At 42.3% G+C, this 24,432-nt stretch overlaps 1 protein-coding gene across 1 annotated transcript in view; it reads right to left on the reverse strand.

The window, feature by feature from the left end:
• The window catches only part of LOC143768455 (uncharacterized), a 66,179-nt gene extending 52,142 nt beyond the window's left edge, over nucleotides 1–14,037 (reverse strand). The window contains exons 1-4 of the mRNA XM_077257135.1: nucleotides 13,987–14,037; nucleotides 1,945–1,966; nucleotides 478–496; nucleotides 158–223 (exon numbers count right to left, since the gene is read on the reverse strand). Of these exons, the coding sequence (XP_077113250.1) occupies nucleotides 158–223; nucleotides 478–496; nucleotides 1,945–1,966; nucleotides 13,987–14,016 (137 nt within the window). The 5' untranslated portion in view covers nucleotides 14,017–14,037. The remainder of the gene's footprint in view (nucleotides 1–157; nucleotides 224–477; nucleotides 497–1,944; nucleotides 1,967–13,986) is intronic.
• Between the last annotated feature and the right edge of the window lie 10,395 nt (nucleotides 14,038–24,432).

A 24,432-nucleotide genomic window follows, 5' to 3' on the forward strand; every position in this document is an offset into this window, starting at 1 on the left:
TATGTGTGGAATAGATATACTGTGGATCATGTGCAGACAGGTTTATATCATCAGTACCTGAATACAGAGAATCACACATCAGAGATAAGGAAACGTCTGTATCATTATGGGATCTATAAGGTTGGCTTATATTAGATCATTACATTTTATCACTTACATGATTGTGATATTATTCTCCATGCTCTTCTTTTGAATTAGAGCAAGAATTCTGTAGTTCGCCACTCTATAGCACAAGGAAACATATCAAGGTATATATTAGATCAGGTTAAACTAGAACTTATTATAACACTAGTAATGGATATGAACGATTAGAAAAGATGTCCCAACTTAGTTCTCCCCTATCAACATTATAGGGAATAAACTGCTGATTGCTGGGGATCTGTCCGCTGGACCCTCCAGCTCTGAGATGCCCCATAGTATGGAGTCCAGGTGGCGCATGCGCACAACACCACTATACAATGAGAAGAAGGACCTTACCTGGGGTCTACAGATGCAGCTGAAAAACAAACAGTTTACAATTAGATTTACTGAAGTATTTAATATAAGACCCTCAGTTGCAGTGGATGATTTATTTTTAGGCTATATTCACGTCATTTTTTTTATCATCTGCACAAAACAAAATCCACTCATTTTCATTAGTGTGCTGCACCCGATTTTCATCTTTCTTTTTGGTCCATGTGTCTATTTTTACCATCAGTATGTCATCCATTTCTCTTGCATGCAAGAAAAAAAGTTGCTGGAAGTTTCCCAAGTTTTTCGTAGTGGTCAGTCAATGGGTGAGTGTAATCCACAATTTGCCCCAAAGCCTACATGTCACTACCTCCATAGAATATAAGGGCCAGTGACAAATACTGAGAACATACCTGGTACAAAAACAAACATGTGAATGAGCCATTTCTTTACAACCTGATTGTACAGAGACTGTCTCACAATCGGATCTGATCAGCCATTCAGGTTTCGGCTATACTGTCACTACTGGAGTGCAGGTTGTCACGACTGTTGTCGGGTGTCTTGGGACCAGGGGTTCCTTCCCTATTCCTAATGTTAGGGGCGCCCTAGCTCGCCCTGCTCCCTGGATTACTTCTGATGGTGAAGACAGCGGGGTTATGTACCTTGCATTAGCTCCTGAATCTGCCCTCAGTCTGTACCCTTCCCCCACCCATGGAAGAGGGGAGTAGTAGTGTACCATAATACACCAACTAGACTAACAAGGTAATACAAACAGGTGTAGTGGAAAATATCAAAATGCAAATATTCTCAGTGGGACAACAGAGGAATGCACTGAGGAGTGTAGGATAGGGTTTAACAAAAGTAGGAAAAGAAAGGGAATTATCACACACTCAAAACCTAGCTAGTCTTAGATAAATCCACCAAACACCTCCTTGAAAAACAACCACAACTTCCAACCATGCATGCAGCATAAGCTACTCTGACAATGAGTGCTAGCCAGGACCCCAATTATATAGGATAAAGGAGTGGCTAACAGTGAACAGGTGAGAGCCTTAATGCAGGAAAGCTTCCAGGAGCTCTCAACTGAACAGATTAACCCCTGCACTGCTAACATAAACTTGCACCATTTAATATGAAGGTGAAGTGTTTCTATTCAGTGTAGGAGTAGGAGAAATCAGATGTTATGGTCCTCTGGCGCCTCTCTGCCTACACAGGTGTTGCATCTAAAGCTGCAGTCCACATAGCCATTAGTCCTGAGGAGTGCTGGCTCTGTTCCCACATAATCCCAGCCATCATCACAATTTTACTGTTCCTGTTCCACCATTCAGCCTGCCCCTATGCATCTAAGACTCAGCTCAGCAGGCACCATTACCTCACAAGATAGTGTCTGCTGTGCAAAGCCTCGCTCCCCACGCTGCACAGACCAGAGCAGGGCGCTGGGGGACACGGCGAAGTATAAATGCTATAAATGTGAGTGAGAATGTTAATACTTACATGGGATGTTGCTGATGGCAGCCTGTAATAGTAAGAGAAGTGTATAACGTCCATGAAATATTTCAGCTTCTTACATTGTACTGTATATCACATTCTCATAGGCTTCTATTACACTGGATAATCAATGGGCTGTTAAATCATCTCACAAGGTGCGCAATCTATGAGCAGAGCGCCAGTCCGTGCCCCATGCAGCATTCATATACTCCATAAACAGCACGCCTGGTAAGTGACCCTGGCATCTCCTGACAACTCAGGGCGGCATCTGCTGACAACTCAGGGCGGCATCTGCTGACAACTCAGTGATATCTGACTTTACTTTCCATTTTTTCAAGTATAAAATATGTGGAATACATTTATAAATGAGCTGCGTATTATTTATGACTCATTAAATCATTTATTCCATATTCATTAATGTTAACAAATGGGGCAAACCGGCATAGCTGCATTGCTAAATCTACCTGAATGTAAGAAGGAGCTGTGTGTATTCCAGGGGACTTTTCAACAGACAGTGGGTGCTCAACCGTTATTGTTTAAGGTGTAAATAATAAAGTAATATTGGTAGATAAACTTCGGCACTTAAAGAATTTGATTCATAAAGAATATTTTAATCAAAAAGACCCAGAAAATAGAATATAGTTCATCCAAAAGAAAAACAGATAACATTCGTCCGACGTTTCGGCCTTGCAAGGCCTTTTTCAAGATCTGTTATGAGTGTCTCCATTGGGAATCTGTGAGAGTGTATGGGTACGGGAGCAAAGTTATGGTGCTCATAGCCCTGTTCACCTGTTTAACAACGCCGTCAGTTCCAGACAGCAGCATGTAAAGGGATATTCCCATCTCCAAGATTATCTCCCAATATATACAGTAGTAAGCATAATAATAATATTAGCACATGCCTCCAATTAGAAATGTAGTTAAGTTCTTCTTATTCGCTATGTCACACATTACACCACTGCTCCCACAGAATAGGATGGGGTAGTGTAACATATTATACTACTACTCCCTTAGATATGTATGACCCGTTCTGTCTACTTATGTAGAAGCAGTGGTTTATTATAATCAGCATTAGATATACAGCTCTGAGTTGTACCACCAGGGGCATATATCATGGGGCCAAATAGCAAAAGTTTTAATTGCCCCTCCCCCTAAAAAAAATCACCAGGGCCACGGAAGAACATACCTCATAACTTTGCAGCTCTTACAAAGTAATTTCCGTCCACTTTAAACCTCTAGATTCCCCATATAGTCCTCCATATAATGCAATGGGCCCCACATTGCCTTCCATATAGTACAAAAGGCACCATACAGTATAATGGCCCCATATAGTGCACCATACAGTGTAATGTGCCCCACATAGTGCTCAATACAGTATAATGGCACCACTTATTGCACCATATAGGATAATGACCCTATTTTGTGCACCATACAGTATAATGGCCCTTCATAGCACTCAATACAGTATAATGTCCCCACATAGTGCAACATACAGTATTATGTACCCCACACAGTACAACATACAGTATAATGTGCCCAACATAGTGCACCATACTGTGTAATGTGCCCCACATAGTGCTCAAAACAGTATAATGGCTCCTTATATTGCATCACACAGCTTAATGACTCCAATATTGCACCATACAATAGTGCACCATACAGTATAATGTGCCTAACATAGTGCACCATACTGTGTAATATGCCCCACATAGTGCTCAAAACAGTATAATGGCCCCACATTGTGCACCATGCAGTATAATGTCCTCAGATAAAACACGTTACAGTATAATGACTCCAGATAGTGCACAATACATTTTAATGTGTCCCACATAGTGCTCAATATAGTATAATGGCCCAACATATTGCTCAATACAGTGTAATGGCATCACATTGTGCACCATATTGTATAATTGTTCCAAATAGTAAACCATACAGTATAATGGCCTCATATAGTGCCCCATACAGTATAATGACCCCATATAATGCGCCATACAGTATAATGGCCCCATAAAGTGCACCATGCAGTATAATGGCCTCATATTGTGGACCATACAGTATAATAGTCCCACATAAAGTAAAATACAATATAGTGGTCCATCATAGTGAACAATACAGCATAAAGGCCCCATATGGTCCTCAATACAGTGTAATGGCTGCACATGGTGCACAATACAGTATAATGGCCCTGCATAGTGCTCATTACAGTTTAATGGCCCCAGCCCCACATAGTGTAGTGCACCATACAGTATAATGGCCCTACATAATGCACCATACAATATCATAGCCCCACATAGTGCAGCATACAGTATAATGACGTCATGTAGAGCATTGTACAATATAATGGACCCACTTAGTGCACCATTCAGTATAATGGCCCCACATACTGCTCATTATAGTATAATGGCCCCTCATAGTGCTCAATACAGTATAATGGCCCCTCATAGTGCTTAATGCAGTATAATGGCACCACTTAGTGCACCATACAGGATAATGGCCCTGCATAGTGCACAATACAGTACAGTGGCCCAACTGTCATGATTCTCAATGGCGAGAGAACATAGCCCAGCATATATGAGAACTAGCTCTTGGAAGATGGAAACTATACTGACCATGAACTAAACCTGCCGCACAACTAGAAGTGGCCGGGTAGCATGCCTACGTTTTTTTATCCCTAGATGCCCAGCGCCAGCCGGAGAACTACCTAATCCTAGCAGAGGAAAAGACAGTCCTGGCTCACCTCTAGAGAAATTTTCCCAAAAGGCAGACAGAGACCCACACATATATTGGCGGTGATTTTAGATGAAATGACAAACGTAGTATGAAAATAGGTTTAGCAAAAATCGAGGTCCGCTTTCTAGATAGCAAGAAGACAGAAAGGGCACTTTCATGGTCAGCAGAAAACTCTATCAAAACACCATCCAGAAATTACTTTAAGACTCTAGCATTAACTCATAACACCAGAGTGGCAATTTCCGCTCACAAGAGCTTTCCAGACACAGTAACGAAACAGCAGCTGTGAACAGGAACAAAATGCAAAAACACACAAGGACAAAAGTCCAACTTAGCTGGGAGTTGTCTAGTAGCAGGAACATGCACAGAAAGGCTTCTGATTACATTGTTGACCGGCATGAAACTGACAGAGGAGCAAGGTTATATAGCGACTCCCACATCCTGATAGGAGCAGGTGAACAGAGGGGATGATGCACACAAGTACAATTCCACAAGTGGCCACCGGGGGAGCCCAGAATCCAATTTCACAACAGTACCCCCCCCTCAAGGAGGGGGCACCGAACCCTCACCAGAACCACCAGGGCGATCAGGATGAGCCCTATGAAAGGCACGGACAAGATCGGAGGCATGAACATCAGAGGCAGTGACCCAAGAATTATCCTCCTGACCGTATCCCTTCCATTTGACCAGATACTGGAGTTTCCGTCTGGAAACACGAGAGTCCAAGATCTTTTCCACAACGTACTCCAACTCACCCTCAACCAACACCGGAGCAGGAGGCTCAACGGAAGGCACAGCCGGTACCTCATACCTGCGCAACAATGACCGATGAAAAACATTATGAATCGAAAAGGATGCAGGGAGGTCCAAACGGAAGGACACAGGGTTAAGAATCTCCAATATCTTGTACGGGCCGATGAACCGAGGCTTAAACTTAGGAGAAGAAACCCTCATAGGGACAAAACGAGAAGACAACCACACCAAGTCCCCAACACAAAGCCGAGGACCAACACGACGACGGCGGTTGGCAAAAAGCTGAGTCTTCTCCTGGGACAACTTCAAATTGTCCACCACCTGCCCCCAAATCTGATGCAACCTCTCCACCACAGCATCCACTCCAGGACAATCCGAAGATTCCACTTGACCGGAGGAAAATCGAGGATGAAACCCCGAATTACAGAAAAACGGGGACACCAAGGTGGCAGAGCTGGCCCGATTATTGAGGGCGAACTCCGCCAAAGGCAAAAAAGCAACCCAATCATCCTGATCCGCAGACACAAAACACCTCAAATATGTCTCCAAGGTCTGATTAGTCCGCTCGGTCTGGCCATTAGTCTGAGGATGGAAAGCAGACGAAAAAGACAAATCTATGCCCATCCTAGCACAGAATGCCCGCCAAAATCTAGACACGAATTGGGTCCCTCTGTCAGAAACGATATTCTCAGGAATACCATGCAAACGAACAACATTTTGAAAAAACAGAGGAACCAACTCGGAAGAAGAAGGCAACTTAGGCAAGGGAACCAGATGGACCATCTTAGAGAAACGGTCACACACCACCCAGATGACAGACATCTTATGAGAAACAGGCAGATCCGAAATAAAATCCATCGAGATGTGCGTCCAAGGCCTCTTCGGGATAGGCAAGGGTAACAACAATCCACTAGCCCGAGAACAACAAGGCTTGGCCCGAGCACAAACGTCACAAGACTGCACAAAGCCTCGCACATCTCGTGACAGGGAAGGCCACCAGAAGGACCTTGCCACCAAATCCCTGGTACCAAAGATTCCAGGATGACCTGCCAACGCAGAAGAATGAACCTCAGAGATGACTCTACTGGTCCAATCATCAGGAACAAACAGTCTACCAGGTGGGCAACGATCAGGTCTATCCGCCTGAAACTCCTGCAAGGCCCGCCGCAGGTCTGGAGAAACGGCAGACAATATCACTCCATCTTTAAGGATACCTGTGGGCTCAGAATTACCAGGGGAGTCAGGCTCAAAACTCCTAGAAAGGGCATCCGCCTTAACATTCTTAGAACCCGGTAGGTAAGACACCACAAAATTAAACCGAGAGAAAAACAACGACCAGCGCGCCTGTCTAGGATTCAGGCGCCTGGCAGACTCAAGGTAAATTAAATTTTTGTGGTCAGTCAATACCACCACCTGATGTCTGGCCCCCTCAAGCCAGTGACGCCACTCCTCAAAAGCCCACTTCATGGCCAAAAGCTCCCGATTCCCAATATCATAATTCCGCTCGGCGGGCGAAAATTTACGGGAAAAAAAAGCACAAGGTCTCATCACGGAGCAGTCGGAACTTCTCTGCGACAACACCGCCCCAGCTCCGATTTCAGAAGCGTCGACCTCAACCTGAAAAGGAAGAGCAACATCAGGCTGACGCAACACTGGGGCGGAAGAAAAGCGGCGCTTGAGCTCCCGAAAGGCCTCCACAGCATCAGGGGACTTTTGCATTGGCTCCAGGGGATCCTGCGTTGCTCAATGTGGATGCGTTTTTTCTGGCCTTGGGGTTGCTTTATGAGGAACCTCATTTAGAGCTTCAGGCGGAAAAGGCCTTGATGTCCCTATCTCAGGGGCAAGATGAAGTTGAAATATACTGCCAAAAATTCCGTAAATGGTCTGTGCTTACTCAGTGGAATGAGTGCGCCCTGGCGGCGAATTTCAGAGAGGGTCTCTCTGATGCCGTTAAGGATGTTATGGTGGGGTTCCCTGTGCCTGCGGGTCTGAATGAGTCCATGACAATGGCTATCCAGATCGATAGACGTCTGCGGGAGCGCAAACCTGTGCACCATTTGGCGGTGTCTACTGAGAAGACGCCAGAGAATATGCAATGTGATAGAATTCTGTCCAGAAGCGAACGGCAGAATTTTAGACGAAAAAATGGGTTGTGCTTTTATTGTGGTGATTCAACTCATGTTATATCAGCATGCTCTAAGCGTACTAAGAAGCTTGATAAGTCAGTTTCAATTGGCACTTTTCAGTCTAAGTTTATTCTATCTGTGACCCTGATTTGTTCTTTATCATCTATTACCGCGGATGCCTATGTCGACTCTGGCGCCGCTTTGAGTCTTATGGATTGGTCCTTTGCCAAACGCTGTGGGTATGATTTAGAGCCTCTTGAAACTCCTATACCTCTGAAGGGGATTGACTCCACCCCATTGGCTAGTAATAAACCACAATACTGGACACAAGTAACTATGCGAATTAATCCGGATCATCAGGAGATTATTCGCTTTCTTGTGCTGTATAATCTACATGATGTGTTGGTGCTTGGATTGCCATGGCTGCAATCTCATAACCCAGTCCTCGACTGGAACGCTATGTCTGTGTTAAGCTGGGGATGTAAGGGGATGCATGGGGACGTACCTTTGGTTTCCATTTCGTCATCTATTCCCTCTGAGATTCCTGAATTCTTGTCTGACTATCGTGACGTTTTTGAAGAACCTAAGCTTGGTTCATTACCTCCGCACCGGGAGTGCGATTGTGCCATAGATTTGATTCCGGGTAGTAAATACCCTAAGGGTCGTTTATTTAATCTGTCTGTGCCTGAACATGCTGCTATGCGAGAATATATAAAGGAGTCCTTGGAAAAGGGACATATTCGTCCTTCGTCATCTCCCTTAGGAGCCGGTTTTTTCTTTGTGTCTAAGAAAGATGGCTCTTTGAGGCCGTGTATTGATTATCGGCTTTTGAATAAAATCACGGTTAAATATCAATATCCGTTGCCACTGCTGACTGATTTGTTTGCTCGCATAAAGGGGGCCAAGTGGTTCTCTAAGATAGATCTCCGTGGGGCGTATAATTTGGTGCGAATTAAGCAGGGGGATGAGTGGAAAACCGCATTTAATACGCCCGAGGGCCACTTTGAGTATTTGGTGATACCTTTTGGCCTTTCAAATGCCCCTTCAGTCTTTCAGTCCTTTATGCATGACATTTTCCGTGATTATTTGGATAAATTTATGATCGTGTATCTGGATGATATTCTGATTTTTTCGGATGACTGGGACTCTCATGTCCAGCAGGTCAGGAGGGTTTTTCAGGTTTTGCGGTCTAATTCCTTGTGTGTGAAGGGTTCTAAGTGCGTTTTTGGGGTTCAAAAGATTTCCTTCTTGGGATACATTTTTTCCCCCTCTTCCATCGAGATGGATCCTGTCAAGGTTCGGGCTATTTGTGATTGGACGCAACCCTCTTCTCTTAAGAGTCTTCAGAAATTTTTGGGCTTTGCTAACTTTTATCGTCGATTTATTGCTGGTTTTTCTGATGTTGTTAAACCATTGACTGATTTGACTAAGAAGGGTGCTGATGTTGCTGATTGGTCCCCTGCTGCTGTGGAGGCCTTTCGGGAGCTTAAGCGCCGCTTTTCTTCCGCCCCTGTGTTGCGTCAGCCTGATGTTGCTCTTCCTTTTCAGGTTGAGGTCGACGCTTCTGAAATCGGAGCTGGGGCGGTTTTGTCGCAAAGAAGTTCCGACTGCTCCGTGATGAAACCTTGTGCTTTTTTTTCTCGTAAATTTTCGCCCGCCGAGCGGAATTATGATATTGGGAATCGGGAGCTTTTGGCCATGAAGTGGGCTTTTGAGGAGTGGCGTCATTGGCTTGAGGGGGCTAGACATCAGGTGGTGGTATTGACCGACCACAAGAATTTGATTTATCTTGAGTCCGCCAGACGCCTGAATCCTAGACAGGCGCGCTGGTCGTTGTTTTTCTCTTGGTTTAATTTTGTGGTGTCATACCTACCGGGTTCTAAGAATGTTAAGGCGGATGCCCTTTCTAGGAGTTTTGAGCCTGACTCCCCTGGTCTGAACCTACAGGTATCCTTAAGGATGGAGTGATATTGTCTGCCGTTTCTCCAGACCTGCGGCGGGCCTTGCAGGATTTTCAGGCGGATAGACCTGATCGTTGCCCACCTGGTAGACTGTTTGTTCCTGATGATTGGACCAGTAAAGTCATTTCTGAGGTTCATTCTTCTGCGTTGGCAGGTCATCCTGGAATCTTTGGTACCAGGGATTTGGTGGCAAGGTCCTTCTGGTGGCCTTCCCTGTCACGAGATGTACGAGGCTTTGTGCAGTCTTGTGACGTTTGTGCTCGGGCCAAGCCTTGTTGTTCTCGGGCTAGTGGATTGTTGTTGCTCTTGCCTATCCCGAAGAGGCCTTGGACGCACATCTCGATGGATTTTATTTCGGATCTTCCTGTTTCTCAGAAGATGTCTGTCATCTGGGTGGTGTGTGACCGTTTCTCTAAGATGGTCCATTTGGTTCCCCTGCCTAAGTTGCCTTCTTCTTCCGAGTTGGTTCCTCTGTTTTTTCAAAATGTGGTTCGTTTGCATGGTATTCCGGAGAATATCGTTTCTGACAGAGGAACCCAATTCGTGTCTAGATTTTGGCGGGCATTCTGTGCTAGGATGGGCATAGATTTGTCTTTCTCGTCTGCTTTCCATCCTCAGACTAATGGCCAGACCGAGCGGACGAATCAGACTTTGGAGACATATTTGAGGTGTTTTGTGTCTGCAGATCAGGATGATTGGGTTGCTTTTTTGCCTTTAGCGGAGTTTGCCCTCAATAATCGGGCCAGCTCTGCCACCTTGGTGTCTCCTTTTTTCTGTAATTCGGGGTTTCATCCTCGATTTTCCTCCGGTCAGGTGGAATCTTCAGATTGTCCTGGAGTGGATGCTGTGGTGGAGAGGTTGCATCAGATTTGGGGGCAGGTGGTGGACAATTTGAAGTTGTCCCAGGAGAAGACTCAGCTTTTTGCCAACCGCCGGCGTCGGGTTGGTCCTCGGCTTTGTGTCGGGGACTTGGTGTGGTTGTCTTCTCGTTTTGTCCCTATGAGGGTTTCTTCTCCTAAGTTTAAGCCTCGGTTCATCGGCCCGTACAAGATATTGGAGATTCTTAACCCTGTGTCCTTCCGTTTGGACCTCCCTGCATCCTTTTCGATTCATAATGTTTTTCATCGGTCATTGTTGCGCAGGTATGAGGTACCGGTTGTGCATTCCGTTGTGCCTCCTGCTCCGGTGTTGGTTGAGGGCGAGTTGGAGTACGTTGTGGAAAAAATCTTGGACTCCCGTGTTTCCAGACGGAAACTCCAGTATCTGGTCAAATGGAAGGGATACGGTCAGGAGGATAATTCTTGGGTGACTGCCTCTGATGTTCATGCCTCCGATCTGGTCCGTGCCTTTCATAGGGCTCATCCTGATCGCCCTGGTGGTTCTGGTGAGGGTTCGGTGCCCCCTCCTTGAGGGGGGGGTACTGTTGTGAAATTGGATTTTGGGCTCCCCCGGTGGCCACTGGTGGAATTGAACTTGTGTGCATCATCCCCTCTGTTCACCTGTTCCCATCAGGATGTGGGAGTCGCTATTTAACCTTGCTCCTCTGTCACTTCCATGCCGGTCAACATTGTAATCAGAAGCCTTTCTGTGCATGTTCCTGCTACCAGACAACTTCCAGCTAAGTCGGACTTTTGTCCTTGTTTGTTTTTTGCATTTTGTTCCAGTTCACAGCTGCAGTTTCGTTTCTGTGTCTGGAAAGCTCTTGTGATCTGAAATTGCCACTCTGATGTTATGAGTTAATACTAGAGTCTTAAAGTAATTTCAGGATGGTGTATTGATAGGGTTTTCAGCTGACCATGAAAGTACCCTTTCTGTCTTCCTGCTATCTAGTAAGCGGACCTCGATTTTGCTAAACCTATTTTCATACTACGTTTGTCATTTTCATCTTAAATCACCGCCAATATATGTGGGGGCCTCTGTCTGCCTTTCGGGGAAATTTCTCTAGAGGTGAGCCAGGACTATATTTTCCTCTGCCAGGATTAGTTAGTCCTCCGGCCGGCGCTGGGCGTCTAGGGATAAAACGCAGGCTACGCTACCCGGCTACTGTTAGTTGTGCGGCAGGTTTAGTTCATGGTCAGTTTAACTTTCCATCCTTCCAAGAGCTAGTTCCTATGTATGCTGGGCTATGTTCTCTTGCCATTGAGAACCATAACAGGTCCCACATAGTACAACATACAGTATAATGGTCCCACATAATGCAACATACAGTATTATGTGCCCCACACAGTAGAATATACAGTATAATGTGCCCAACATAGTGCACCATACTGTGTAATATGCCCCACATAGTGCTCAAACCAGTATAATGGCTCCACATAGTGCACCACACAGCATAATGACGCCAAATAGTGCACCATACAGTATAATGGCCCCACATTGTGCACCATGCAGTATAATGTCCCCAGATAAAACACCTTACAGTATAATGACCCCAGATAGCGCACCATACATTATAATGTGTCCCACATAGTGCTCAATACAGGATAATGGCACCCCATAGTGCTCAATACAGTGTAATGGCTCCACATTATGCACCATACTGTATAATTGTTCCAAATAGTGAACCATACCATATAATGGCCTCATATAGGGTCCCATACAATATAATGACCCCATATACTGCACCATACAGTATAATGGCCACATTTAGAGCACCATACAGCATAAACGCCAAGCAGTGCACTATACAGTATAATGGCCACACTTAGTACATCATACAGTATAAACTGCCCCACATATTATACCATACAGTATAATGACCCTACATAGTGCAACATAGAGTATAATGGCACCACATAAAGTCCAGTACAGTATAGTAGCCCCTCATAGTGAACAATACAGCATAAAGGCCCTATATAATCCTCAATACAGTGTAATGGCCACACATGGTGCACAATACAGTATAATGGCCCTGCATAGTGCTCAATACAGTATAATGGCCCCACATAGTGCTCAATACAGTATAATGGCCTTATATAATGTTCAGCACAGTATAATGGCCCTACATAGTGCATCATACTGTATAATAGCTCCACATAATTTTCAATACAATATTATGGGCCCACATTGTGCTCCATACAGTATAATGGCCCCACATAGTGCTCAATACAGTATAATAGCCCTACATAGTGTTCAATACAGTATAATGGCCCTAAATAGTGCTCGTTACAGCATAGTGGCCCCACATAGTGCACCACACAGTATAAAGGCCCCATATAGTGCCCAATATAGTATAATGACACCATATAATGCACCATACAGTATAATGGCCCCATTTAGTACATCATACAGTAAAATCTGCAACACACATAGTATACCATACAGTATAATGATCCTACATAGTGCAGAATACAGTATAATGGCCCCACATAATGTTCAATACAGTATAGTGGCCCCACATAGTGAAACATACAGCATAATGGCTCCATATGGTGATCAATACAGCATAATGGCCCCACATAATGCTCATTACATAAAAAAACTAAAAAAAAAAAAAAAGCAATTAAAACAGTTAATTTAATTCTGTATTAATTAATAGTTTTTATTAAAAAAAAAATTTGCAGCACCTTCTCTTTAAGGGGACCAACAAATAGAGTATAAAGCAAACACTTTTTTTTATTAAAAAAAAAAAAATGTAATAAAAAATTGAATCACTGTTTTCTTCAGTTATCTTTAAGAAAAGTAAAAAAAAATACATATTTAGTATGAATGTGTTCAGAAAAGCCCAATCTACGAAAATATAAAATTAAATGACCCATTGTGTTAATACTGTAAACCAAAATGAAAATGCTAAAATTGCAGCTTTTTGGTTGTTGTAACTCGCCCAAAAAAATGCATTAAGAAGCAATAAAAAAAGTGCTTCTTAAAATTTTTCCAAAAAATAAAAATGTGATGAGTTTTTGCAAATGGCGAATCAAGCTAATTGAGTTTTTTTTTCACAATTTTTTTTTCTGAGTTTGTGTTCACCACTTAAAGGGGATATCCAGGATTTTGTATGAAAAAAAAAGTGCCTGAACACTAACAGGCTGGTAGTCGCTACCTATCTGCCTGGTGTACCTGGTGCCGTTCTGCACCTGCACAGAGCGGCAGTTGCCCAACTGATGAAGTCAGATGTCAATCAGTATGATGGCGGCAGTCTCACCCTGTCAACAGAGCAGAGTGGAAAACAAACCACCAATCTGTCCGCAGAGGCAGCAGTGACTGCTGTGTGCCAGTGAAGAACGGCGCCGGGCACAACCGACAGGAAGGTAGCAACTACCAGCCTATTAGTGTTTAGCCACTTCTTTTTTTTTACAAAGTCCTGGATATCCCAATTAAATTAAAAAAAATGCAAGTCTGGTATCATCGTGATCGTACTGACCTGATTGGTGCATAAAGAATGGACATTGGACAACAGAAATTCATTTTTACATACACCTATAGAGACAGCATTACGATCAATATTCTGAATGACATGACTTTTCTTATATCCGACTTACATGAATTGCTCTCCGCTGTTTGCTCGCCATTTCTCCAGTACATACAATAGTAAAAACCTAAATTGGACAAACAGAGAGGTTTTCTTATAAATAGCCTACTCCTACATTCCAATTTTATCAATAGTAAATATGGCCATAACTAATTAAAAAATATAAGGTTTTCTCATTAAAAATGTACAGGATATGAGAAATGGGAAGTAGAGGAAACGTGTCATAAAAAATCAGAAACATATATAGATAGGAAATGGGAAATAGTAAGGACAGAACAGGAGTGAAAGGCGCGCGTACTCACTATCAGCTCCTTCTATAACCCTCAAAGGAGTCCCGGGCGAGCGGCTGCTTATATAACCTTCATGATGTCATAATATCCAGGCAGAGGTGACCATGGTGACGGTCCTGTGATGTCACAACATTCTAAAATGTGCCCTGCAGCCAATGAAATTCAATATTGTTATATTTAATAAGGTTTTTGGAGGATTTATAAATGTATGTAAATAATCGGATACAGCAAATTGTTACAAATTATAGGAACCCCCCGACACACAGACCCATGAATTGTCTTATAATCCAATGTTCCTCTTATATTGTTATTATACATATAAACCGTACAGACATAAGGCTAGGGATACAGAATTTTATGACATCCTATTCTAAATCCATAGGCAATAATTTGGAGTTGAATCCTTTGTACAAGATTTTGTCGGTGTCTGTGGGAGTTTTTGCCCTTCCGTTCAAGAGAGCATTTGTGGTGCTGGATGATGCTGGATGGGTGGTCCTGGCAGGAATCTCCATTCTAGATCATCTCAAAGGTGTTGGATGGGGTTGAGGTCAGAGCTCTGTGAGGCCAGTCAGGTGTTTCCATACCAAACTCCCCCAACTTTGCCTTTCTGGACCTTGTTTTGTGCTCTTGAGCTTAGTCATGCTAGGACAGAAAAGGGCCTTCTCCAAACTGCTCCCATGATGTTGGAAGTATACATTTGTCCATAATGTCTTCTATGCTGAAGAATTAAGACTTCATTTCACTGAAACTAAGATGTCAAGGCCGACCCCTGAAAACCAACCCAACCCCACCGCATTATCCTCCTTCACCAAACTTTACAGCTGCCACAATGCTGTCAGGCAGGTAACATTCTCCTGGCATTCACCAAACCTAGAGTCGTCCATCAGAGGACAGAGATGTGCGATCCGTCACTGCACATGAAGTTTGGTTGTGGGACGGACCCCCATTCCATCTTAACACAACCATAGTAAACCTACACACTGGAATAAATACACAAAACACATTATTTTGGTTATTAAAAATGGCCACAACTTTATTTAAATCACAGGATTAAAACAATCACAGTTGGAGTTAGGTGAAGTGCTAGTATATTGGCATTCACATTTACTTTTATACATTCATTTAGGGTTTATTATTACAAGCTGCTGTATATTTTTTATACATAATTTCGGACATAATTTATTCACTCGCTCAGTGTTGGCTTGTTTTTCTTTCTTTCTGTTTGTTTGCATCTCCTTTCTTCTTAAAAAAAAATGTAACCATGTGTCTCAATAAAATTATTTACTTTTTATATAAAATTTGTCTGGAGGACTAATTCTTTGTATCGGTTCTTTCTGATGTCATGGTCCTCTGTGTTTACTCTGTAGGGCACTTTTGCTCATATCAATGACAGAGTTTTTAACCCGTTAACAACCAGGGTTTTTTTTTTTTTTCATTTTTTGCTCCCCTTCTTCCCAGAGCCATAACTTTTTTATTTTTTGGTCAAAATGGCCATATGAGAGCTTGTTTTTGCAGGACGAGTTGTACTTTTGAAAGCCATGATTAGTTTTACCATGTCGCTTATTTTTTGCCTGCCGATCTGACGTTTTAATTGGTATCATTTTGGTGCAGATACGTTCTTTTGATCACCCGTTACTGCATTTTATTGCAATGTTGCAGGGACCAAAAAAACATAATTCTGGCGTTTCGATTTTTTTTCTCGCTACGCTGCTTACCAATTTGATTAATTATTTTTATATATTGATAGATCGGGCGATTCTGAATGCATCGATACCAAATATGTGTATATTTGATTTTTTTTTATTGTTTTATTTTGAATGGGGTGTGAAAGGGGGGTGATTTGAATTTTTATTATCTTTTATTTTTTTTTATATTTTTAAAAACATTTTATTTTACTTTTTACTTGCTTTAATAGTCTCCATGGGAGAGTTGAAGCTGCACTTGTCCGATCGGCTCTGCTACATAAAGCAGGGCTGCAGTCCTGCTCTATGTAGCAAATATGCTCACTTGCTATGAGCGCCGACCACCAGGCGGTGCTCATAGAGATCCAGCAATGACAACCACAGGGGTGTCCTGCTGACCCCGGGTTGTCATGCCAACCCATCGGCGACCCGCGGTCATGTGACACGGGCACCAATGGGAGGAAGTAAAGACGCGCTTCCTGCGTGGCCATGTTGAATGCCACTGTCAGTGTTTGATAGCGACATTTAGCATGTTAACAGCCACGGGTGAATCGCAATTCCACCCACGGCTGTTAGGGGCACATGTCAGCTGATCAGATCAGCTGTCATGTGCCGGGAAAGGTGCGGGCTCATCGCCGGAGCCCGCACCACACGGGGGAGGCATCCAATGAAGCACTGTGTCCTTCATTGGACGTTAAGGGGTTAAGCAAGGAAACAGTTGCAACAAGAAAGAGTCAAGTCCAACACCACAGGTACAGCATAGTGAATTGCACCTTAATGACAAAACCCATAGAATAAGTAAAGTAACAGTGCATTCAGTATATCAAAGACGTCAGTGAGGCTCGTGTGGCTATGTCAGCGCAAATATGGTAATCAAGATATTGTGGGTACGGAAAGTATTCATACCCCTTTAAATTTTTCACTCTGCTTCATTGCAGCCATTTGGTAAATTCAAAAAAGTATTTTGGTTTTTTTTACATTAATGTACACTCTGCATCCCATCTTGACTGAAAGATAACAGAAATGTAGAAATTTTTGCAAATTTAATAAAAAAGAAAAACTGAAATATCACATGGTCATAAGTATTAGGACCCTTTGCTCAGACACTCATATTTAAGTCACATGCTGTCCATTTCCTTGTGATCCTCCTTGTTCAACAAATTAAATGCTACTGTTAATCATTGACAGTGGTACATAAAGGCCCCAGATGGGTTTTCATGGTAGCTGGGGTCCTGCTGAAGTCCCCAAAGCTGCCATATTGGCCCAGTTTAACTGCAGTGGGAACAGAAAGTAATTTAGACCCCTTTAAATTTTTCACTCTTTGTTTCATTGCAGCCATTTGGTAAATTCAAAAAAGTTCATTTTTTTCACATTAATGTACACTCTGCACCCCATCTTGACTGAGAAAAAAACAGAAATGTAAAAACAACTATCACATGGTCATAAGTATTCAGACCCTTTGCTCAGAAACTCATATTTGTAAGATGCTGTCCATTTCCTTGTGATCCTCCTTGAGATGGTTCTACTCCTTTATTCGAGTCCAGCTGTGTTTAATTAAACTGATAGAACTTGATTAGGAAAGGCAAACACCTGTCTATATAAGACCTCACAGCTCACAGTGCATGTCAGACCAAATGAGGATCATGAGGTTAAAGGAACTGGCCAAGGAGCTCAGAGACAGAATTGTGGCAAGGCACAGATCTGGCCAAGGTTACAACAGAAGTTCTGCAGTACTCAAGGTTCCTAAGGGCACAGTGACCTCCATAATCCTTAAATGGAAGTAGTTTGGGACCACCAGAAGTCTTCCTAGACCTGGTTGTCCAGCCAAACTGAGAAATTGTGGGAGAAGAGCCTTGGTGAGAGAGGTAAAAAATAACCCCAAGATCACTGTGGCTGAGCTCCAGAGATGCAGTAGGGAGATGGGAGAAAAGTTCCACAAAGTCAGCTATCACTGCAGCCCTCCACCAGTCAGGCTGCTCATCACCTGCCCAATACAATCCCAACAGTGGAACATGGTGGTGGCAGCATCATGCTGTGGGTTTTTCTTCAGCTGCAGGGACAGGATGACTGGTTGTCATTGAAGGAAACATTAATTCGGCCAAGTACAGAGAAATCCTGGATGAAAACCTCTTCCAGAGTGCTCTGGACCTCAGACTTGGCCGAAGGATCACCTTGCAACAAGACAATGACCCTAGGCACACAGCTAAAAAAACAAAGGAGTGGCTTCAGAACAACTCTGTGACCATTCTTTACTGGCCCATCCAGAGCCTCGAGCTAAACCCCTTTGAGCATCTCTGGAGACACCTGAAAATGGCTGTCCACCAATGTTCACCATCCAACCTGACGGAACTGGAGAGGATCTGCAAGGAAGAATGGCAGAGGATCCCCAAATCCAGGTGAGAAAAACTTGTTGCATCATTCCCAAGAAGACTCGTGGCTGTAGCTCAAAAAGGTGATTCTACTCAATACTGAGCAAAGGGTCTGAATACTTATGACCATGTGATATTTCAGTTTTCTTTTATAAATTTGCAAAAATAACTTTTTCTGTTTTTTCCAGTCAAGATGGGGTGCAGAGTGTACATTAATGAGAAAAAAATTAACTTTTTTGAATTTACCAAATGATTGCAATGAAACAAAGAGTGAAAAATTTAAAGGGATCTGAATACTTTCCATACCCACTGTATGTCTAATATAAAGTCATAGTATTCAAATGTATCAGTGATTACTATAGTGGCACAATAATCACTCATAGTAATTGCTCCCATCCCTGTCCTTTGATGCTGCAGTCGCCATGGTCCATTAATCTGGCATCCTGTAAATTCCCTCTGGAAACAGAGGCAGAACCCTTTTATAGTTCACAACTGTCCTTTAGGTCATCATCCACAGGGGGAAAGTGGGGTCAGATTAACTCTCATTGTTTGACTATTTAATCAATCAATCTACATAGTTTGCCCTTCACTGTTTGAAGATTAACAAGCTACATGAATTTATACAATGGGTAATAAACATATTAGCAAACATCAATTGTTCAATGACCCTGCATCCCTGTCCTCCAAGGATGGCAACACAATAATCAATTCAGGAGTCAACATTTAGGTTCATATGAACAATGACCTATGTCTCTTGATCCACCAAAGAAAAGCACATCAATTCAATAGTCAACATTCAGACTCATATGAACAATAGTCTATGTCTTCTGGCTTACTGAAAATATACATCTGGTATAATTAAGATATGCCTGTACAATCCTTTTAATCCCTTGACACCTTCACCATTGACATATTTATTACCTTAGACCCATAGTCTAGGGTAGCTATAAACATCTTCATTTTCCTACAAAGCAAATGAAGTTACTATTATACAGCTTACTACCCTAGACCACCAGGGATGTTATCTGTTATATATCATCTAAAGTTTATTTTAGAAAAATACAAATTAAAAAATGGATGGGTAACCATCATTTTTTTAAATATGAGAAGGAGGTGCAGGTTTGCCTGTAGAATGGGTCTGTTGTGCTGTTTTATACATGGTCCTCTGTTGTGAGTTTGGTTTCTGGGCTCCCCCGGTGGTTTCTGGTGGTACTGCACTTATGTGCTTCATCTCCTCTGTTCACCTGTTTCCATCAGGATGTGGGAGTTGTCTATTTAGCCTTGCTCCTCAGTCATTTCTATGCCGGCCAACAATGTTACCAGAAGCCTTTCTGTTGCATGTTCCTGCTCCTAGACTACTATCAGCTAAGTTGGACTTTTAGTCCTAAGTTTGTTTTGCATTTTTGTTCCAGTTCTCTGTGTTAGAATATTTCTGAGGCTGGAAGCTCTTGTGAGCTGAAATTGCCACTCTGGTGTCATGAGTTGATATTAGAGTCTTAAAGTAATTTCAGGATGGTGTTTTGAAAGGGTTTTCAGCTGACTGTGAAGTTCCCTTTTCTGTCTTCCTACTATCTAGTAAGCGGACCTCAATTTGCTAAACCTATTTTCATACTTCATATGTCAATTTCCTCTGAAATCACCGACAATATATGTGGGGGCTACTGTCTGCCTTTTGGGGAAAATTTCTCTAGAGGTAAGCCAGGTCTGTATTTTCCTCTGCTAGGGTCAGTCAGTCCTCCGGCTGGCGCTGGGCGTCTAGGGATAAAACGTAGGCACGCTACCCGGCCACTGTTAGTTGTGCGGTAGGTTTAGCTCACGGTCAGCTCGAGTTCCCATCTTCCAAGAGCTAGTCCTTTGTATGCTTTACTACGTTCTCTTGCCATTGAGAACCATGACAGTTTGGCCGGCCAAGGGTTAAAATAATTGGCAGAAGAAAGGAGAGAAATGAAGTCTGCAGAGAATTTTTTTTTTTTTTTTTTCCTGAGTTTGCTCATTAGTTGATTCACTAGCATCTCTGCTTACTGCAGCCTTCGTCTCTCTCTCCTTCTAATCCTTGAATGGTTCTGATTTCACCTGATTAATATGGATCCTCAGAGTTTAGCTACAGGGTTGGATAATCTCGCTGTGAAGGTTCAAAGTTTACAGGATTTTGTTATTCATGCTCCTATATCTGAACCTAGAATTCCTTTACCTGAATTTTTCTCCGGGGATAGATCTCGCTTCCAGAATTTCAAACATAATTGTAAATTATTTTTGTCTCTGAGATCTCGCTCCGCTGGAGATCCTGCACAGCAGGTCAGGATTGTAATTTCCTTGCTCCGGGGCGACCCTCAGGACTGGGCATTTGCTTTGACACCAGGGGATCCTGCGTTGCTCAATGTGGATGCGTTTTTCCTGGCTTTGGGGTTGCTTTATGAGGAACCTCATTTAGAGATTCAGGCTGAAAAAGCCTTAATGGCCCTGTCTCAAGGGCAAGATGAGGCTGAAATATACTGCCAAAAATTTCGTAAGTGGTCTGTGCTTACTCAGTGGAATGAGTGCGCCCTGGCGGCGAATTTCAGAGAGGGTCTCTCTGATGCCATTAAGGATGTTATGGTGGGGTTCCCTGTGCCTACAGGTCTGAATGAGTCCATGACAATGGCTATTCAGATTGATCGGCGTTTGCGGGAGCGCAAACCTGTGCACCATTTGGCGGAGTCTACTGAGAAGGCGCCAGAGATTATGCAATGTGATAGAATTCTGTCCAGAAGCGAACGACAGAATTTTAGGCGAAAAAATGGGTTATGCTTCTATTGTGGTGATTCAACTCATGTTATATCAGCATGCTCTAAACGTACTAAGAAGGTTGATAAGTCTGTTTCAATTGGCACTTTACAGTCTAAGTTTATTCTATCTGTGACCCTGATTTGCTCTTTATCGTCTATTACCGCGGACGCCTATGTCGACTCTGGCGCCGCTTTGAGTCTTATGGATTGGTCCTTTGCCAAACGCTGTGGGTTTGATTTAGAGCCTCTGGAAGTTTCTATACCTCTGAAGGGTATTGACTCCACGCCATTGGCTAGTAATAAACCACAATACTGGACACAAGTAACTATGCGTATTAATCCGGATCACCAGGAGATTATTCGCTTCCTTGTGTTGTATAATCTACATGATGTGTTGGTAATTTTATCAAAAGTCCCAAAATGTTTAACACACCTCAAAATCATGCTACAAAACCCTCAATCCCCAGACTATAATCCAGAAAAAAGGTGTGGACTAAGTAGAATTTAAATTTAAAATCATCTTTAATAAATATATAATAAAATACACAAAAAAACAGAAAAATTCACAGTACATATGATGGGGACAGTAAAACACCCTAAATCAGGTAGCTGCCAAACTCAATTGATAATATCACAATCTCAAAATAAATATTGGACACAAGAATTGTGTAAAATGCAAATATTACTAGGCCATTATATAGAAAAAAAGTGCATAGTGCCTATTAAAGTGGGGTGAAAACACCCTCAATGCAATACTATATGTATATAAACAGCCATCTAACAACCTTCCATATAGGGTATAATGAAGGGCTGGTACATCCTCAGTGCAGTGCTGTATATGTATAAACAGCCATGTGACAACCTTGCATAATGAAAAGCTGGCATAAAGAGATTGACAAATGTTTACTTACATGGTCAGCTGTTTCCCAATGGCACTGCCCCCAACACCCCTTGACAGCGCCGTTTCGCCTAAATGGCTTCCTCAGATATGGGGCATATGTGTCTATTGCAGCTTAATCCATCCTTATATATGGTGAAACCCATATGTGTGCGGCGTCAGCTTAATTGGAATAGTATCGGCGCATGCGTCCATCCAGCGGCTCCCAGGTGAAACATGTGACTTCCGGTCTTCAGCGCTTGTGAAACGAGCGACAGGCGCTTCACCTCACTGATGCGCAGAGCCGGAAATCAGGGACTGCCACAGATTAGCGCATGCGCACTTCCAATGCTGAGGCCGTGGGTGTAAGTGATGATGTTGCAGCCGAAGCGCACGTGCACAAATAGTTGCTAGGCAACATGACAACAACTATTGAAGCCGGAGTATGCATGCACACATTGCGACTATGCATCCCAGAAAAATAAGTGTTCATAACCAACACAATTGTAAAGCATGGACAACCAAAATTAAAGTACCTAAGTGTGAATTACGTAAAGTGCATATTAATAAAGTGATATGTGCAAATACATAATATCAAATTAGATTAATACAATCATATAAATAGACAAAAATAATATATATCCATATAAATAACACCATTACATACAGTGATTACTAATATAATATAAGGATGGACAAATACATTACCGCAAAAATAAATAATAAAAATAAAAAATACATGCAAGACCATAATTCATTCAGAGGGTAGAGAATATATAAATCAGATTTAACTACATAAATATACTCATAATAACACATAAATGCATAACATACAAATTCATCCCATATATACATATATTACAAAAAATGCATATAAAATACAATAAGATACATCAAAAGTTGCATATAGTGTTATATAGTAGTACATTAATCTCATAGCAAATGATATTATAGTGACAATCTTCACAAAATAATGTCTTGGGACCGAAATGATGACATCAAAGTTCCGGATAAAAAGACAAGTCTCTGTAAACAACCTCAACAAATGATTATGGATCAGGACAACCTAATCAAAAAATAAATAAATAAATAAGACAAATTAGAACAAAGACACATAAGAACAATTAAAAACAGGAAAGCAAGGATAAGTAACTATATTTTAAGGAGCTCAACTCTAAAGGAAGACGGACTATACCTACGAGCATGGAAAAGGAGAGAAATTCCTACCTAAAATGTACATAATGTACCCAATATGTCATGAAAAGGGGGTAGGCACTAATTATAAAAAGGAGCTAAGGCCCAAGGTCTCATTGAGGCCCTGAGGGGCCATAGTTCCCAGCAAATAGATCCATTTGCTTTCCTTTTGTGCCAACACCTTGGACAAATTACCCCCTCTCACCCCCAACTGAATTTGATCAATGGCCTGTATTTTCAATCCCTTAGGGTCCGACTGATGATACACCCTGAAATGTCTAGGTAAGGTTTTGAGAGTACTCAAATCCTCCACCTTGGCGGCCTTCTCTATGTCCCTAATATGCTCCCGAGTCCTTACTCTCAGCTCTCGTGTGGTAAGACCAATATATATTTTACTGCAGGGACATTGCGCATGATAAATTACGCCCTTAGAAGTGCATGAGAGCCTTTTTCGAATCTCAAAGGTTCTTGAACCGTCAAAATTCACAAAAGTCTTACTCTTAAATAAATTCCGACATCCCTTACACATGTTGCAAGGGAAAAAACCATTACCTCCTGATGTCAAGCAGCTAGATTTTGTAGTTGAGTAGTGGCTATGTACAAGAATATCCTTTAGATTCTTCGATCTTCTTGGCACCATCAGCGGACGACTGGAAAGAAGATTTTTAAGAACCGGATCGGATTGCAGAATACTCCAATGTTTATTCATAATATTCGTCAATTGAGGCCATTGTTTATTATATCTCGTAATGAACCTAATTTCGTTCTTATCATTATTGTTATCATTCCGTCGGTTACCATACAATAATTCTTCTCTAGAGATTTCAGAGGCTTTCTTGCAGCCCTTTTTGATTTGTCTTTTACTGTAACCTCTCTCAGAGAATCTTCTGGCAAGATCAGATGCTTGATTTTCATAATCTTCTGTATTAGAGCAAATCCTCTTAATCCGGAGAAATTGTCCCGTCGGTATGCCATTTATGGTGGATCTATGATGGGCAGAGGAAGCATGCAACAGCGTGTTAGTCGCTGTTGGTTTCCTAAATACGTCAGTTACAATTTGCCCATCCTCCAGTGCAATGATTTTTAGGTCCAGGAAATCAACAACTCTGCCAAATTTGTACGTCAATTTAATATTGAATTGATTTTGATTCAATCTCATCATCATATCATGCAATTTATCAGGGGAGTCTTCCCATATAAACAAAACGTCGTCTATATAGCGACTCCATCCCTGTATGGCTTCATTGCCTATCACTTCATCATGAAAAATTGAGCGTTC

The sequence above is a fragment of the Ranitomeya variabilis genome, chromosome 4 (genome assembly GCF_051348905.1).
Source record: "Ranitomeya variabilis isolate aRanVar5 chromosome 4, aRanVar5.hap1, whole genome shotgun sequence".
NCBI classification, from domain to species: domain Eukaryota; kingdom Metazoa; phylum Chordata; class Amphibia; order Anura; family Dendrobatidae; genus Ranitomeya; species Ranitomeya variabilis.